General features: G+C 30.9%; 1 protein-coding gene across 1 annotated transcript; it reads left to right on the forward strand.

Moving 5' to 3' along the window:
- The first annotated feature begins 17,283 nt into the window (after window positions 1-17,283).
- On the forward strand, window positions 17,284-19,348 carry LOC108466339 (jasmonate-induced oxygenase 1-like). The gene is made up of 3 exons (XM_017766668.2): window positions 17,284-18,081; window positions 18,573-18,903; window positions 18,988-19,348. Exons 1-3 carry the CDS (start codon window positions 17,588-17,590, stop codon window positions 19,234-19,236), a joined length of 1,074 nt encoding a protein of 357 aa, XP_017622157.1. The 5' UTR covers window positions 17,284-17,587; the 3' UTR covers window positions 19,237-19,348.
- The last annotated feature ends 140 nt before the right edge of the window (window positions 19,349-19,488 follow it).

Here is a 19,488-nt window from a genome sequence, read left to right on the forward strand (position 1 = left end):
AAACCTCCAAAGAAGTATGTCGAAGCTGATTTAGTTGCTTATGCTTTAAATGTGGCTGAAGATATAGATGCGAATCAAGAGCCATCTAATTATTCTGAGGCGGTTAGCTGTGAAGACTCAGAAAAGTGGATGTTTGCTATGCAAGAAGAGATGGAATCACTCCAAAAAAATAGAACATGGGACCTTGTGAAACTTCCTAAAGGTAAAAAGGCTGTTGAAAAAGAAAGAAGGGACTCTAGGAGTTGAAGAACTCAGATATAAAGCAAGGCTTGTTGCAAAGGGTTACAGTCAAATTCCAGGAGTGGACTTCACAGATGTGTTCTCTCCAGTTGTTAAGCATAGTTCGATTCGAACTTTACTTGGTAATGTGGCCATGCATGATTTGGAGCTTGAGCAGTTAGATGTAAAGACTGCATTTCTGCATGGAGAACTTGAGGAGTATATTTACATGCAACAACCAGAGGCTTTTATAGTCTCAGAAAAAGAGAACTATGTTTGCTTGCTGAGAAAGTCCCTTTACGGTTTGAAACAGTCACCAAGAAAGTGATACAAGAGGTTTGAATCCTTTATGACTTCTCATGATTTCAAAAGAAATAGTTTAGATAGTTGTGTTTACTTTAAGAAAAACAGTGATGGTTCTTTTGAGTATCTATTTCTTTATGTTGATGACATGTTGATAGCAGCAAAAGATAAAGGAAAGATAAGAAAGGTCAAAGCCTAACTAAGTGAAGAATTTGATATGAAAGATTTAGGACCAGCAAAGAATATACTTGGTATGGAGATTCTCAGAGATAGAAAAGCAAGTAAATTGTACCTAAGTCAGAAGGGGTACATTGAGAAAGTTCTTTGCAGGTTCAATATGCAGAGTGCTAAGCCTGTTAGTACTCCTTTAGCAGCCCATTTCAGACTTTCATCGGCTTTGTCTCCACAATCAGATGATGAGATGGAGTACATGTCACATGTTCCATACTCTAGTGCAGTGGGATCTCTCATGTATACTATGGTTTGTTCACGTCCAGATTTATCATATGCAGTCAGTGCAGTTAGCAGATACATGGCAAATCCCGGTAAAGAACTTTGGAAAGCAGTTCAGTGAATTTTAAGATACTTACGAGGTACTACTGATGTTTGCTTACAGTTTGGAAGAACTAAAGATGGAGTCATAGGGTATGTTGATGCTGATTTTGCTGGAGACCTTGATAGAAGAAGATCTCTCACAGGTTACGTCTTTATAATCGAAGGTTGTGCAATTAGTTGAAAAGCCACTTTGCAAAACTACAGTCACTTTTTCTACCACTGAAGTTGAGTACATGGCGATTACTGAGGCTTGTAAAGAAGCTATTTGGTTGAAGGGACTATTTAGTGAACTCAATGAAGACCTTCAAATCAGTAAAGTATTTGGTGACAGTCAGAGTGCCATCTTTCTTACAAAATATCAAATGTTTCATGAGAGAACAAAACACATTGATGTTCGGTATCATTTAGTTCATGATATTATTGCTCGTGGTGATATTGTTGTGAGCAAAATTAGTACTTATGAAAATTTTGCAGATATGATGACTAAGTCACTTCCTATAATCAAGTTTGAGCATTGTTTAGACTTGGTTGGTGTTCATTGTTGAAGTTAAACCCTTAAGGGGTTTTATGGAAGAGGCGGAGAACTTGTTCATTAAAGGTTCGCGATGAAGAACTTGTTCATTGAGAATTTGTGTCAAGGTGGAGATTGTTAGAATTAAGTGACCTGAATTCTTATTTAAATAAAATACGATAGAAAATAAAATAAAAGTAAAATCCATATAGAATTAGACTTCTTTTATTTTATTTTAGAATAAGGTTTTTAAGCCTTATTAAACTCCATCTATTTTATATTGATTAGGATAAGGTGTTTCAATCCTACTAGAATATGGCTTTACAAGCCTATAAATAGACATAGTCTATTCCTCTTGTATTGAATTCAAATTTTTCAACATAGTGAATTTTCTTCTCCTCTGCCCATGGTTTTTTTCTCGAAAGGGTTTCCACGTAAAATTTGTTTGTTCATTATTTTATTTTATTTTTATTTTATTTTATTTTTCACAAAAAGAGTATTCTAGTTGAGTTTACTCAGTTTGATGTGTGTGTAACTAGCCTGTTAGGTTAGAGTGCTATTATTAATAAAGTGTATAAGAGTTGCCCTTTAAAAGTTCAGGGGTATAAGTTTCCGGTCAATCTTATGACATTTTTGTTTAATGAATTTGATGAGATTCTTGATATGGACTGGTTGATCACTCACGACGCTATAATGAATTATAAATTGAAAAAGCTTGGAAACTCCCGAATGCATGTATTGAAGTGAATTTTATCGAGGAGAAGCCTAAGTGTCTCTCTAATGTATTTTTTGGCCATGTCGACCCATAATTTGTTGAGGAATAAGTGTGAAGTTTATGTAGCCTATGTGCTTGATACTAAGGTCTCTAAATAGAAGTTTGAGGAAGTCCCCATTGTTTCTGAAAATTCAGATGTGTTTCTCGAAGAGTTATTAGGACTACCACCGAATACGGAGGTTGAGTTTGCTATAAAAGTGGCATCAAGGACTCCACAAATATCTATTGCACCATATCGAATGACTTTAACCAAGTTGAAGGAATTAAAAACTCAACTATAAGAGTTACTAATACGTGATGAAAAGATGGAAGCAAAACGGAAACTCGTTAAGGATGGTCAAACTGTAAGTTCATCTTAGGTGATGATGGAAGTTTATACTTCCAAAAGAGGTTGTGTGTTTCGTATGATATCAAGTTAAAACAAGACATTCTCTGGGAAACTCACCATATTTCTTATGCTATGCACCCGAAAAGCAACAATATGTACAATGATTTGAGGTCATTTTATAAGTGATTCGAAACGAAGGACATCACTGAGCATGTAGCCAAGTGTTTAGTATGCCAACAAGTAAAAGCAAAGCATCAAGTTCCTTTGGGATTGGTGCAACCCATATCAATACTTGAGCAGAAGTGGGAACGAGTTACTATAGATTTTGTTGTTGGTTTGCTAATAAATTCTCACCTTAATTGTTACCTAAAGATGGCAAGATATAATTCCTAAAAATCAACAACCTCATCCTACATCAACCATATGTTAATCCATAAATAGAGTACGAATAAATCAAACTAAATAAGAAATCTTTATCACCTAGTTTCCAATCACAAATATAATTCATATGTTTGCTACCACTGAATTTCGAGAAAGAGATAAATGCAAGTCAAAGTCGCCATCCAAAACACATCACTATTTGTTACATAAATTGTGGTTACAATTGTTACAACAATGTCTTCAAGAAGTCATGGAACACTCACACTAATAGATTTTTTTTTGTTTTATTTTATATTTTAACAAAATATAGGTCTAATTATGATTTTACTTCTTCTACGATGTTAAAATTAAGGATTTAATCCCACTACTTTAAAAAAGTTTGGCCTCTCTATTTTTTTGATTGACCCCAACAAAATTCAAAGTTGAGCCTAATAAAACCTTTAAATAGGGGAAAAGCTCTTACTACATTGTTGTCTCCATTTACAAGACTTAAACTCAAAACCTTACTTAAGGAGCATCGAGCTTCTTACTGATCGACCCAACAAGTATTAATTGATCTCTCTATTTTTCTATTATTATTAAGAGGTCCAAATGAATCGAAAAGCATTTGTTCCATAACAATGATTTGATTACAACAATATTATTAGATCAAATAGAGTTTAAGATTTAGAATTTATTTTTTATAAACATTCCTTTAAAAGCACAAATATATATCATGTATGATTGGGATATATCAAGTATCCACCCAACAATGTGAACTCCAATCTTGATGCTAAGCACAAATATATATCATGTATGATTGGGATATATCAAGCATCCACCCAACAATGTGAACTCCAATCTTAACGCTAAGCAATATGTATTAATATTGTTTATTCTTAAAAGTAGGTAACGTGAAAGGGTCAAAAAATCATCTTCCGCATGCTACCTTTTAATGGCTTAATTTCTTCTAAACAGATATGCTTTAGTATGGTAATAGTTGTTTTGAATCACATAAAATATTAAATATTAATTCAATTTTTAAAAAATTACGTAAATGAATTCCTTTTGTATATATTATATTGAAAATTCACGTTATTCCTTTTGTATTATATTCAATTTTAACGAAGGGCATTGTTTTCACATGTTATTCAATCAAACTTTTAGCCAAAAAAAAGTCAAACAATATTGTATTTTTAAAGAAAAGTTTTAAGAAAATTAATGGTATAAATTGAAAGTTAATTATCTTAATTAATAGAAAAGGATAATTCCTATATATTAATTGAAGGGTAAATTATTAAAATAGTCACTTTTGTTTGTCTTAGATTGCATTTTAATCATTTAGATTTGAAATGTTACGTTTTAGTCACTTACGTTATTGTTAAATGGTACTCTATTGTTGAAATCTATTACCTCCCAAACGACAGTCCAACGTGATAGTTAAAATGGGTTTTAAATGCCAACGTGAATGTCTAGTTTTGATGAGAAAAGTTATGATTTTTTTATGATAATAGAATACAAAATTTTGCCTTAAAACTCAATTTTCTCCGATTTAAAAAGAAGCAACATTTGGATTTTTTTTGTTACCATCGGAGAAGAGAAGAGCAGAACGACAAAGAACCAAAAAAACACAACTGTTGCTTCTTTTTAAACTGGAGAAAATTGGGTTTTAGGGCAAACTTTTGTACTCTATTTTCATAAAAAAAAATAAATTTTCTTATTCTTGATAAACATTCACGTTGACATTTAAAACTCATTTTAACTATCACGTCGAACTATCATTTGAGAGGTAACAAAACTTAACGGTAGAGTGACTATTTCGTAACAAAACGATAATAAAAGTAATTAAAACGTAATACTTTAAACATAAATAATTGAAATATAACATGAGTTAAACAAAATACCGTATTAACAATTTAGCCTAAATTGAAAAAAAAAAAAAACAAAAGGGGTAAAGGCAACGAAAGAGAGGTGATATAATCACGTGGGTGTGACTTCTGACCTGTGGGAAACTTTTTGCCTTTTTCTTTTTGATGTTGGACAATGTTGGACACGTGATTTTTTTCCCCATCTCTGAATTGCTTTTTAAGTTTGGTAACGTTCCAGTGATGTCGGCCATACCTTTTTTCTCACTGTTCCTTCTAGTTGTTTAGTTTTGTTTCATCTCTTTCAATATTCATTTGTTGCACTTAATTTCATGACGCTGCCACTTCGCTCAGTACACATGTTTTTTTTTATATAAAAAAATTGGTACATTAATATTTTATTTATTCTTTTTCTTTGCTGTTAAAAATAAATAATTTATTTCATGGTAGTACTTTTTATTGAATTTATTTCTTTGGGACAAATGAGAACAGATTTAAATCATACAAAATTTACTTGGATCACATTGGATTTGAAAAGTCCACGTTATTGTTTAAAATATATTAAAATTTTTAAAATTATTTCATTCTAAATGTTTACATATGTTTTAAATTACTTTTATTAAATAGGTTAAAATACGTTTTTAGTTCCTATATTTTTCAGATATTTAGAATTTAGTCCTACTTTTATTTCAAAGAGTTTAATATTTCTACTTTTTAGATTTAAAAATTCAAGTCCAATTGTTAACAAGGTCAAAATTATTTTGTCAAATTCAAGTTCATTATAACTATCACTTTTTCAGTTACATGTGTTATAATAAACGTCGATAATGGTGATAGAATGATTGTAAAGAAAAGAACAGAAAAAATACAGATTTTTCGTGGAAATCCTTTCGGGAAAAAACCACAGGTAGAGGAGGAGAAAATTCACTAATGTTGAAAAACAAATGATACAATAGGAGTTTTGACTACATCTATTTTAGGGTTGAAAAATCCTGTTCTAATCAAAGTCAAATAGAAGAAGAATAGTTCTATGCGGATTCAACTTGTGTTGTATAACTTTTCGCCCCCACAGATCCCCTTATTTTCCTACTATATTCATTTTTTGGACAAGTGACGGAATTCGGATCACACAATCTCTAACAACATGGCTTTTAAGTGAGTATTTTTTTTAAATGTCACACCAGCAAATCTAACAGAAAAACTTTGATAAAGTTACAATTTGATCTAAATTTTAAATTTTAAAAAATAAAAGGACCGAATTCCTATAATAAAAGTGTAAGGACTAAATTTAAAATTTACAAAGAGGATAGAAACTTAAAGCATATTTTAACCTATTAAATATCAGCAAATTTAAATTTTCATTTTTTTAATCAAAACTATTAAATCAAATAAGTGGAATTCCCTTATAGTCTATCACCTTTTATTAAAGTTTTAATTTTCATCCATAATCTTAAGAAATTATTGAAATACTAGTTGAAACATTGAAAAGCTATGGTGTTTTTTCGTATGTTGTCACACACTATACAACAAGTGAAACTAAAGAACAATAATGAACACAATCAAGAAGTTCACACAATTTAGAGCTCATCTTATGTTTGTGAGGTATTACCTAAAGATGAACCCGTTATAAACTTTACTTTACAGAGAAATGATTTAAACCCAACCCCTTAATCATTCGATACAGCCTTACTTTTGTACATTTAAGTCAACCTTACCTCAACTCAGTTTACCTGCTATAAGTGAATACAACACTCAAAGGTGTAAAACAATAGCACTCGATAATAGTTCTTTACAATGAAGCTATGTGCTCACTTAATTCCCATAAATAACCCATGAAATAGATCATCTATATAAGCTTTGAGGTCGACTAATCAAAGTTCTGCATAAGTTGTGTGTAAAGTGGCATAACAAAGCATTATCTCCATGCCTATCTTTTTCAAGTATTATGCTTGGGCCAAGACTCTTCGAAAACTACTGATCCCTTTTTAGTAATAGGGACAATTTTCTTCTTAAATGCAAATAAAAATCCGACACTTATGTTGCTTATAAAATATTTAAAAAAAAAATATTATCACAAAATCAAAAAATTGTCGACCAATAATTCTTATAAAAGGATATCACTTATTTGTTGTTGCTCATTTTGGCACACAATAAATCACAAGTGAAATAACATTGAGTGTATTAACAGTTATATTTTAGTTACTATCAAGTTTGTAATGTTACCATAATGCTTTTGGTTATGAGCAGTAGAATATACAAGAGTGTTGAACATCGTGTGATCATGAACTCAAAGAAAGAGTGTCGAGCAATCTGATTTATAGTTAATCATTTAACCTAAAATAAGTTGGATTCTTGAGATGCTTCAAAAATTTTATCTTGAATAAATTAACCGCCAACTACATGCCAATGACATCGGTCCCAACACCAAATATATATATATATATATATATATATATATATATATATATATGAAAATCAACTTGATTCTTATCTTCACCTCTTCTCAAATCAATGTCAAAAAGTTTATTGAACGTGTGTGAGAGAGTTGTTCTTAGCCTCCAAGTTTGACATGATTCTCAAGATTAACGGGACCATCTCAATTGGTTGTACTCTTAGCTTGTTTAGTTGCTCTTTGATTTTGACAACAGGTTATTTCAGTTTACGAATCGTACGATATTAAAGAATCTGACTCAAATTTATGCATGCAATTCTAGAGTGCCTAAAAATAAAAATAAAATAAAAGGATTTGATCGTTGATTTGATCGTTGATTTTCTCTTTTCCTTTCTTTTTCTTCTTAAATCATGTCACTTTTTTTAGGGTTTTAATCGCGCTGCTCCATCAGACGCAGAAAATATGATGGAACAGACTGTTTGCCATCAGAATTTTTAAATTGAAGATTGTGTTCCACTATACAAAATTAATTCCGGTAACGGAAGACTTCTCTTCACTACTTTTTACTCTATGCTTAAAGTCTTCCATATCCGTGACATACAATATAGAAATGAAAATAGCAAGTAAATCCAAACTAACTCTAAAAATAATCAAAATTAATCAAAATTTAAATAAAACACAAATAATCCGAAAAATTATAAAAAATAATAAAAACTAACTTAAAATGCTAAAGTTACCTCCTAAAATACTATAAAAATTATGCTAAATTAATTCTAAATATAAGAGATATCACCCATCGAGATTCATTGGCTCCTATTGGATATCTTGCACCAATCTAAACTATCATTTCACTCACTTATATGTTATCAGTCGACGATGTAGAAGATTATTAGCGATCTTGACCCTCTCCCAAAATTATCATGCTCGTATTCTTCCAATGGCACAATGAAAATTGTAATGACTAATTTTGGCTCGGTCCCGCTAAAACCCCAATCACACATATACATATAAAATATCTACAAATAAATAAATGAATAGAATAAAGTCCATTTAGTTAGTGTCCTATTACAAGCCAAAACAGTCCACTAAAGTTAATACCCTAGCCCATTTACAAAACAGTCCAAAGCTTCAAGGCCCAAAATAGCCCAAAAGCTTAAACAACTTCAGTAACCCTAGGTCACTCCTCCTTCCTGCGCCGCAACAGCAATCGGACAGCAGCTCCGTGCCTCCGTACGCCCTAATGTTTTAGAAGCCACGCCCGCGCCAGCGCAGTCCCGTACCCGAGCGCCATGCACCCTGTACCTGCAAAGAACGGACAAACGCACAACAAAACAAACAAAACAACGAAGAATATTGTATTTTTCGATTTATTTTTTATCATTTTTACCCCGATTCGGCTATAAAGCCAAGGGATTTCACCAGTTGTAAGAAAGGAGGCACACAATCAATACATTTGAAATACCAAACACAAAAGAAATTAAAAGGTGAGATTCAGATTCCGGGTTCCTTTTTTTTCTTTTTTTGTTTCCCCCTATTTTCTTGAACAAAGAAAAATCAAAGAGAAAAGAGACAAAAGCTTTACCTTCGTGAGTGCGCCTTGGAGATCTCCATCCCCTTCGTCGATATCGAAGGCGGAGAGAGGGCTTTGTGGCTAAAGTCATTAAACTGTGGAGTCCAGTAGAAAGAAGGCTCCACCGCAGGCTTTTATCCATCAATCGTCGTGGTGGATAAAAGGTCGAAAGGCGGTCGAACGCCGTATGGACCCATCTGGCATGACCCGCACGCGTGTGACCTGACCCGGGGAGGATCCGCGTGCTTCCCATGAATGGGAAATTTGCCTCTTAAGTCCTTCCCTTTTGCCCCGCGTTTAAACTAGCCCATCTGCGCTTCTTTTTGCTTTTTAATTTCTTCCTATAATTTGCTCTATTTCTCAATCGAGTCCGCGCTTGTGCTCAGCGTTTTAGGGCATGGATTAATTCCATTCTGGGCCCCTATGCATTTGTGCGTTTCGCACTTTGGTCCCCTTTTTGATTACTTTATTTATAAAATAGCCCATTCATTGTAATTGTATTTTGATTAGATCCCCTTTATCTAAATAGTTCATTCCTTTATAATTTGTCCTTTTTTTATTTTGTAAATTATTTTAATAATTTTATTTCATTTTAAAACCACTATTGTAATGTTTTATTTTTTTATATACGCTATTATACATATGTATACATACCTTATAGTAAAATTATTTTATTCTATGCATCTTATTAATTCTATATTATTTTACGATATAGTCTTTTAAATTTATTCTCGTCTTTTATTATATAATCTTACATAACATATATTTTAAATTATTATTATATATATTTTTATCGTTATTTATATTTGGTCTATATATTATTAGACCCATGTATAATATGTTTTGTATATATGTTCTATATAAATTATTTTTATACTTACCTATAATAGCATATATATTTGACTTACATACATTTTTAACCTATAATGTATTATCATTTTCTATACAAATTTACATGTAATTACTTTTAAATTTATGTATATATATATTAATACATTCACTACTTTAATGGATTTTTCTATTTTTAAAACCCTTTTTGCTTTGTGATTTATCAAGTATTTTCAATATACATATATGAAATAATTTTGGAAACTTCATTTTTTGTAATTATAAAATTATTATCTTTGAGTAGATCTATATATTATATTGCTTAGGTGTTTGATATAAGGATATGTATAATTTTTTTTTAGACTATGTTAAAATATATATATCTTATTATTAATCTTATGTTCCTTTTATAACAAACTTGCATGTACATATGTTTTATAAATCTATTTTGTGTATTAAGTCTTGTCATATATCTTCGTTCTCATTCTTTTATATTACATTATTTAAATCATCATGTAGTTGGTCAACTTATATTTTATACGTCCATTTATTCGTCATTATTGTGAAATAGTTTTATCCCATGTTGCTTCTTTGATTTGCATTTTATTTTGCGCCTCTAATAATTTTATTATGCCATATATACTGCCGTTGCATTTTATTTATTCATTGTTTCATATGGCCTTGTTAATTATTCTTCATGCATGGTTGAAATTAAGTTATATTTCCACACTAGTTATGCTTATTCATTTAAGTTCTTGTAGTTGATTGTATTACCTTCATTTTTTCATTGTCGTATTTTTATGCATACACATATTACCCCATTTAATGTTTTCCACTTGATTTTTGAAATGTGGTTTTATAAAACCAAAATTTCGTGATCAATGTCGTCTTATTTCAAATCGAATCGATGCGTTTTAAGCTAGTTTCACAATTTTTTTAGAAATTCTTTAAAACGAAGACGAGATCCGATATTTGGCAATTCGCGGAATCGTGCCCTAACGTGTTGGGTTGCAATTTCGCGTTTGCTCAAAATAATCGAATATCCCTTCAAAGTTTCACTCGTGTCTTCTAAAAATCCTTTAAAACGAAGGCAATACTCGGTGTTTGACAATTCGGGAATCATGCCCTATCGTGCTGGGTTGTGATTTCTCGTTTGTTCAAAACAATCGAATATTTCTTTAGGTTTTCACTCACATTTTCTAAAATCCTTCAAAATGAAGGTAATGTTCGATGTTTGGCGATTTGAGAATCGAGCCCTATCGTGTTGGGTTGCGCTTTTCCATTTCTCCAAAATAATCGAGCATTTCTTCGGTATTTCACTTATATTATCTAAGGTGAGGCAATGTTCGATGTTCGGAAATTCGAGGGATCATGCCCTACTGTGCTGGGTTTCAGTTTTTCGTTGGACCAAATAGTTGAGCATCCTCTTGTTAATTTCAAATTATAAATTTTCGGACGTCGAAACAAAAAGATTTTTGACAATCAACTCAGGTTATTCAACTTTTATTAAAAAGAGCCACATTCCAAAAAACATTTTTTTTTAGACATAAGACAGTATTTAATTGATTTGGTACCAATTTTGGGGCGTAGTGAGGGTGCTAATCCTTCCTCATGCGTAACCGACTCCCGAGCCCATTTTTCTAAAATTTTCGTAGACCAGATCATTGTTTTAGTAAATCGCAAATCTTTTATTAAAATAACCAAATTTTTCGGTGATCCGATCACACCCAAAACAAAAAGATCGGTGGCGACTCCATATGTTTTGTTTTTCAAAAGTTGATTCCCCCATTTTTATTAAATTTAAAATTTCAAAACATCTGAAAGAGGGATGGTTTCGACAACAATAATATCACTACAACCTCCACCATAACAAAATAAAATAAAATAATCACAGTTATATGAATTTATGATAATAAGCATATTAGCTATATATGAATATATCAACAACTTGTTCATATGCATATTGGTCATCTATTTCTCATTGAATCCATCTAAAGTCCTTGGTTGAATTAGTATGATCCAAGAGACTTGCAAATATGTTCAAAATTTAAATGGAAGGCACATAATAAATATATGTAATTTAACTTATTTTTACCTTCTTGTAAGAGGAAAAGCGTTTAAATACTTATATAGTAATGGGTGCTAACTAGGGCAAATCACACCATCTGTCTCGTTCTTGTAAAAACAACCTTTTATTTCATTGATCACAATATAAATTATTCCCAGTATGAAGATAAACTAAAATTGCAAACCCTAGCTAAATGATCCAACTATATCGAAGTTTGATAGAATGGGAGACACATGCAATACACGGAAAAAAGTCAAACGTGTCTAGTGTCAGTGTTCCTCCAATCATGCACGTAGGGCATGTACACATTGGAGTATTTATCGAACTTATTGATAGTTGCATTTTTAGCTAGCAGTTGCTCAAGTAGTGTTTTCAAATGTTTAAATGAAACAAAATAACCATTAATTAAGATATTTTTCTCCTAAAAAATTGTGCCCATTAATCCTAAATCTATGGGTATTCAATCTCCATCTTCCAACTAAGGCACCAAGAAACTCCCACGAGAGCTCCGGAAGTGTGGCATTTGGGGTAGTTAATCCAAATAGTACCATACTTATAAAGGTCATGGATCAAATTTGACCATGTCCAAAGCTCTCCAGCAGCTATTGTTTTGCCTATTCAAGCATTGTGAGACGTTACTCCGCTCTCTTCAGAACTGAAAAAAAAAAAATTTGAGGGTGAATCACTCTTCAATAGTCATTATATAATACAATCTAAGGAATACTACTTTTACTTTTATATTATCAACACGATAATTCAAAAATATAAAAATTACATAAAAATAATATGAATACACAAATAGATTTAAAATTTATAATATAAAATAAAATAAATTAACATTCAAATTACAAATCTACTTCTATTCAATTATACGACATTTGACTGATTAAGTTTTAGTTTAATTCACATTATTATTATTATTATTATTATTATTATTATTATTATTATTATAACTTAAAATATGTAAATTTAGATGTGCTTTAATACTTAATATTAATATTTGTTCACTTCTTTTTATGGCTCGTTTACAAACAATGATTTTTACTAATATGGAACATATATGAAGAGGGATTGGACAAAATATGTCATGCTTAGTCTGTCACCATGAGACAGAAGATATTCTACACGTCCTTAGGGACTGTCCGGCTGCTAAAAAGGTTTGGATGTACTTTGTGCCAAGAAACTGCCGACCCCACAGTTTTTCTTGAATAATCTCTTGGATTGGGTCAGAACAAATTTGGAAAATCTTGGGTGGCTGTTGTGGAATAGAGTCCCTTAGTCGTTTCTGTTTGAGTTGTTAGCATGATGTATATGGAAGAATAGAAATCTCTTTGTTTTCTAAGGAATATATTGGAGTTTTTTAGAAACCATCAAGATATCAGTAAGCTAAGTAAAACAATACAATACAGCACATAATTGGAATCCATCTAAATAACGTAATTTAGGTTTTAATAAGTTTTTGGAATGGTAGGATAGTTAATGTTAACTTTAACTAATTAGATTAGTTAAGTTTCTTTTTTTAAAAATATACGATATTTTAGAATTCCATTTTAAATTAGACACTATGCATATGTCGACTGCATATACTAAGAAAATATGTTATTTAATTTCGATCGTTCAAGTTTCAGACCAGTTCTTGTCTCTATATCAAATACGGAAGATTAGTACACACTCAAAATAAATGTGCTCTTTAACTAAATTTTTTCTACACCAGTCGACATACACCTAAGGCGAGGATTATAGCAGATCAATAATTATATATGTCCAATAACAAGGTCCACCAAAACAATGCATTTTATGACATAAAATGTCGGTTCTGACAGCAGTAACTGGCTTCCATGATCTGACACTAATGATCTATGTCACCTTTATGCATGTCCTGTTTTGTAAGAAACTAAACTATACACATTTGTATGTCGGCATGCTTATCCAATGCAGCGGATAAATATTGGGGCGCAGACATTTTGATGAACCTAGATAAGATGATTTGAGCTAAGCTCATGGACAAACGAAGAGACTGATATCTGCCGGCATTTGCCAATGCCCACGTGTTTTCTTTTGAAATCTTACAGGAGAAGAAAAACAAGTTGAATAATTCAAGTGTCTCTTTTTTACTTTAGTGTCACACTATTTTTTTGGATTTGGAATCATCACGGAACTTAATTTTATGGATTTGGTTTGAAATTTATTTTATTTATTGAGTTCAGTTTTAATCACCCCCAAACAATCAAAATCATGCCTATTGATATTTGTTTTTGTTGCCTAGTCAAAAGTAGTTTGCTAACTGTTCATACAACTATGTCAAAAATGGTTTAGGGAAAAATGGAAGGTTTTTTAAGTGAGATTTTATATTTTTTTTAGAGTAATGTTGTCTTTGGGAAATGATTGTATGAAACACCGATGTTACGTTATCTATATCTCTTTTCTATACTTTAATGTCATATCAGTAATTTTATCTTAACATTAAATTATTAGAAATGGACAATATTTCTATTTCATACAATCATTTCTTTAATGTCTTTCAAAGAAATCTATGCAAATTTCTTAAAATCAATGTTTAATTGAGAAGAACAACTGGTTAATAATGAGTTAATTGCATTAAACACCTTTAAACTATTAATGTTATATTAATAAGGTTTTTATTATTAAAATTGTTAATTTAATCATGAATGAGACAGATTTTATATGACATAATTTAAAATAAAAATTAAAAAATATATTGTAAAAACCTTAGATTTTTATAAAAATTTAGTTGGTTCATTCTTTTCTTTTATTATAGTTTCAATTTCTTTTTAAAATTTTCATTTTAAAGAATATCATATAAGATTTTACATGTTGTTTAAATGGTTAAATCAAAATTATAATAATAAAAATTATACTGATATAACATTAATAATTTAAGAGATATAATTAAAATAGGGTGAAATTACCTATTAACCACTTCAATTCATGTAATGAATAATAGATTTGTCATATATGATGCTATCATTGAATTTGGCTTTTGTGATTAAATATATGTGTATAGTTTAAACAAGCAAGAGAACAAAGATTGTGTTTATATATGCTAGTATAATTAACTGGTTTGGCTTTTGTTTGGGAAAAAATAATCTTTTTAATAATTAAATATCTATTTTACTTATAAAAGATTATACATTCCATTATGAATAGATAAATATTCTCGATAGTTGGTACAAAATCTATACAAGTAACCTTTTAAATATATGAGTCTTGAGAGTTGTTACAATCAATTCTCTTATTAACCTAAAATACAATATAATAATAAAGTCAAATGTAAATTGGACTATTGGAGATATGTCTTTAATGCTATTTTGATCGATTTTTCGCAATTTAAGGGATCTTATTGTTGGATCTAATATGATCCAACCTTCAAGATAAGTTGCTTCAAATTGATTGATTTTCATAGACAAATCTTCATACTTTCACAATATCAAAATCTTTTAAAGCCTAAAAATTTTGTTTCAAAATTTGTCAACTTCACATATAAAAAGTAACTAACAACGTATATTGTAGTGTTCGCCATAATGGCTACTACCATTAGCACTTCGATAGCCACTTGAAAAACACTTGCCTCAATAACCTCCTCTCTGGACCAAGTTTTACAACAAAATTGTTATAATAGACGTCGATAATAGTAATAGAATGATTGCAAAGAAATAAGAAAAGGAAAAATAAAACACACAGATTTTATATGGAAATCCTTTTGAGAAAAAATCACAGGCAAAGGAGAAGAAATTCACTAATGTTGAAAGCTGAGTGATACAAGGAGTTTTGACTACATATATTTAAAAGTTGAAAAACACAGCTTTTGTTTCAATATTCTATGGCCCTCGACCTCTCGCCCCTACAAATCCCTTTATTTTTCCATTTTATTTAGTTTGATTGGTATGAGCATTGTTATCAATGTAGGAGAACGTTAGTTGAGCGGCTATGGGTTAAAAAAATAAATAGGACCAAAACCTATAATGAGATTGTTCAACAAAAAAAAAAAACCTCTATTCATTACATTTTAAAAACAATATATTAAAACAATTATATTTCTTAAAAATTATAAGCCTATTCACATTAGACAAATTCATTCATGATATTTTTAAATTTTTTATTCCTAAAATAGCATAATCCCACATCTAAATAAATATAAAGTTGTGAAGTGTTTATACTATTATAAATAGAGATGATTTCTCCAATTTTAAATCATTCTAAAATTTATCATTTTTTTATAAGGTAATTTTTCCTTTTTTATTTGTAATTTTTATTTGTACTTTTTACAGTGAAATATATTTAATAGTGTCTAAAAATGTAAACATATTTCACATAACCTCGTTAAATTTTTATAAGTTAAATTTTAAATGAAATTATCTGTGACTGTCCTAATTTTTCTTAAAAATTAAATTTAATATAATTTTTCAATACAATAATTTATTCTTTTACCCTATTCTGACAACATTTTCCATATTCAACCTTTGTACGAGTTTTTTTCAACAACCCACGTAAGTATACCATACGCTAATATTTTAATATCAGCTGTTAGGTTTTCCTTCAACTCTTTAACATATACTAAAATTTCATGCGTGTTTTTTCGAGTGGATGAAAATCTAGAAAAAGAGAAAATGTATATTTGCTTTTAAAGCAATGGTCCGGCAGTATCTATGAGTGACACGTACACTATAAAAAATTCCAGGTGGGCCCAATAAAAAAATCGGAATATTACATTCCTGTCCCGTCCTCGAAAACAACACGTGTGTAATTTAAATTAATGAAAAAAGAAAAGAAAGTTCCTCGTCTTCCTACTTGTGGTGGTGGTCGTGAGTGGTGGATCCAGGAGCTCCCAGCTATCCATCTTTTGAAATGAAATTTTTTTTATTTAAATACTTTATAATTTATAAAATTTTAAATTAATAATAATAAAATTATTTTTAATTTTTAAAAATAATAATAATTTAATTTAATTCTTTAAAAAATATAAAGATATAAATTATTAAAATAATAAAATTACGTAAAATATATATAATTCTATTTTTCCACAAAAAATTTCTATCTCCGCTACTGGTGGTGATGCAAATTTTCCTTATTAATTTGCATTACCTAAGGAAAGCTTATGCTAAGCTTTTTTTTTTTTTATATTAATTCTAAACAAAAAAAAAATCTGATTTTGTGATGACAATTTTTTTTTCTTTCCATTTATTTAGAGAAGTAACTTTTAAGATAATTCAAAAAGTAACTTACAAATGAATGTTCTATTGAGGGGGGAGCTAGGGAAGGGCAGATTATGTGGCCTTCACCTTCAAAATGAAAAATTACTCATATAATCCTTTTAACTTTTATGACACCACAAGTTAATATAATGATAAATTTATACTTTAGCCCTTTAAAAATAAATTATTCATTTTTAGCCCCTAAAACACTTAGCTTCACTTTTGATTACATTTTTGGAACATTTCAACCATTTAAATTCTATAAAATATGATAAATTTCCATTATACGTCTTCTCTATTATTTCTCACCACATGAATGAAAATATTTTCTCGGAAAATTTTAAGCACCTTGGTTTGCTTCCCTACTTTTTTTTTTTTTTTCATTGTTGCAAATTGCAAAAAATAAGCTAATCAACTTCATCACGGCGCCGAAAATTGCGTTCCAATCCTTATATAAACCCCTTCACTCCCTCTCTTCTTCTCACCATCACTAGCTAATCCTATACATATATATACGCATCTATATATTTATCTCTTCCTTCGTTTTTTTTTTTTATTTGCAGAAAAAGAAAAAGAAAACCCTGGAATTAATGTTATAAGATGATGAATTGTCTTCAGAGTTGGCCTGAACCGGTGGTTCGAGTTCAATCTTTGTCTGAAAGTGGCATACGAGCTATTCCAGAGCGGTATATCAAGCCGCCAAGTGACAGGCCCGGTTTTGAGAAACAAGAACACGTTGATATTCCCGTTGTTGATCTTAAAAACCTGTTCAGCCATGACCATACCCTGCATGAAGAAACCCTCAAACTCATCTCCAGCGCGTGTAAAGAATGGGGTTTCTTCCAAGCTGTGAACCATGGCATTAGCCAAGAGCTGATGAAGCGTACGCGCGAGGTGTGGCGTGAGTTCTTTAACTTACCGCTTGAAGTTAAACAAGAATACGCCAACGCGCCGACAACCTACGAAGGGTACGGTAGTCGGCTGGGTGTTCAGAAAGGTGCTATCCTTGATTGGAGTGATTACTTTTTTCTTCATTATTTGCCTGTTTATTTGAGGAATCCAAGCAAGTGGCCTTCACTGCCCTCATCTTGCAGGTGAGTTACAACTCCTTTTTAACTCGAATACCCTTAATCACATTAAATCTGAATTAAATTTTTATTGACACTTTATTCCCAGCAGCCCACCATAGACCAAAACCTCAATATGGGATTTTACTATAAGGTTACTATATACAGTATTATGTACGTTAGGCTTAATGGCAAAACAACGTCAAAGAAATCCAGATTTGGTCAGAATATATATATATATTCAGATCACCATAATTGCATGGCTGCGTCCTAAATATTTAGAGATGTTTATTTTTGACCCTTTAATACTATTTTTTTTATTAAGCTTTATGTGATTGTTGGTCATTTTCAAAGTTTAGAAAGAACAATTCACCCTAGACATTAACTTTGTTGTTCGGCATAGTAGACTATATTTTGATGAAATGTGAAAAAAGGTATATGTATTATGTAATTTTATAATATTATATGGTACCTGCAATAGTAATACTGAACTAGTCCTGTTAAAATTTCGGATGTAGGGATTTGATTTCCGAATATGGTGCTGAAGTTGAAAAACTATGTGGAAGGCTTCTCAAGGCCATGTCTATTAGTCTTGGATTAAAAGAAGATTATCTACAAAATGCATTTGGTGGAGAAGATATTGGTGCTTGTTTACGGGTCAATTTTTATCCAAAGTGTCCTCAACCTGACCTTACACTAGGCCTTTCGTCCCACTCGGATCCCGGTGGCCTGACTCTGCTCCTCCCCGACCACGACGTTGCTGGTCTCCAAGTTCGTAAAAATGGCAAGTGGATCACTGTGAAACCCGTTCCCAATGCTTTCATCGTTAACGTTGGAGACCAGATTCAGGTTTCATTTTCTTTTGTAAAATTTTATAATTTAATCCCTATATTTACCATTGAGCATGGGGTTTGAATCTTGTTTATGTTTTAGGTGATGAGTAATGCGATTTACAAGAGTGTTGAACATCGTGTGATTGTGAACTCAGCGAAAGATCGAGTTTCCCTAGCTTTCTTCTACAACCCCAAGAGTGATCTACTCATTGAACCAGCCAAGGAGCTTGTAAGTGAGGACCGGCCAGCGCTATACAGTCCCATGACGTTCGATGAGTATAGGCTTTATATTAGGACCTACGGTCCATGTGGCAAAACACAAGTTGAATTTTCGGAATCTAATAGATAGTTATTAATATATATATATATGTATGTGTGTATGATCATATTATATAACTGTGTGTTACTATTTGATGTTTTACGTAAGTGTTTCACGAATGGTATTGTGTAATATTACCAAAGTTCTCAGTTCTCAATGCTCTTTTAGTTTGCTTCACAATTTAGTTTAAGACATTAAATTAAAATTGTCTCAACATTTTAAGGAAATATATTAAGATATTAAAGGATAAATAAGAAACAAAATGATTTGAAATTATGGTAT

This window comes from Gossypium arboreum, chromosome 2, assembly GCF_025698485.1.
Source record: "Gossypium arboreum isolate Shixiya-1 chromosome 2, ASM2569848v2, whole genome shotgun sequence".
Lineage (NCBI taxonomy): Eukaryota > Viridiplantae > Streptophyta > Magnoliopsida > Malvales > Malvaceae > Gossypium > Gossypium arboreum.

Coding starts and splice junctions, on each gene's coding strand:
- LOC108466339 (XM_017766668.2), top strand. CDS start 17,588: ATGATGAATTGTCTTCAGAGTTGGCCTGAACCGGTGGTTCGAGTTCAA. Junction 18,082..18,572: donor TCACTGCCCTCATCTTGCAG/GTGAGTTACAAC, acceptor TTTCGGATGTAG/GGATTTGATTTCCGAATATG. Junction 18,904..18,987: donor ACGTTGGAGACCAGATTCAG/GTTTCATTTTCT, acceptor TTTATGTTTTAG/GTGATGAGTAATGCGATTTA.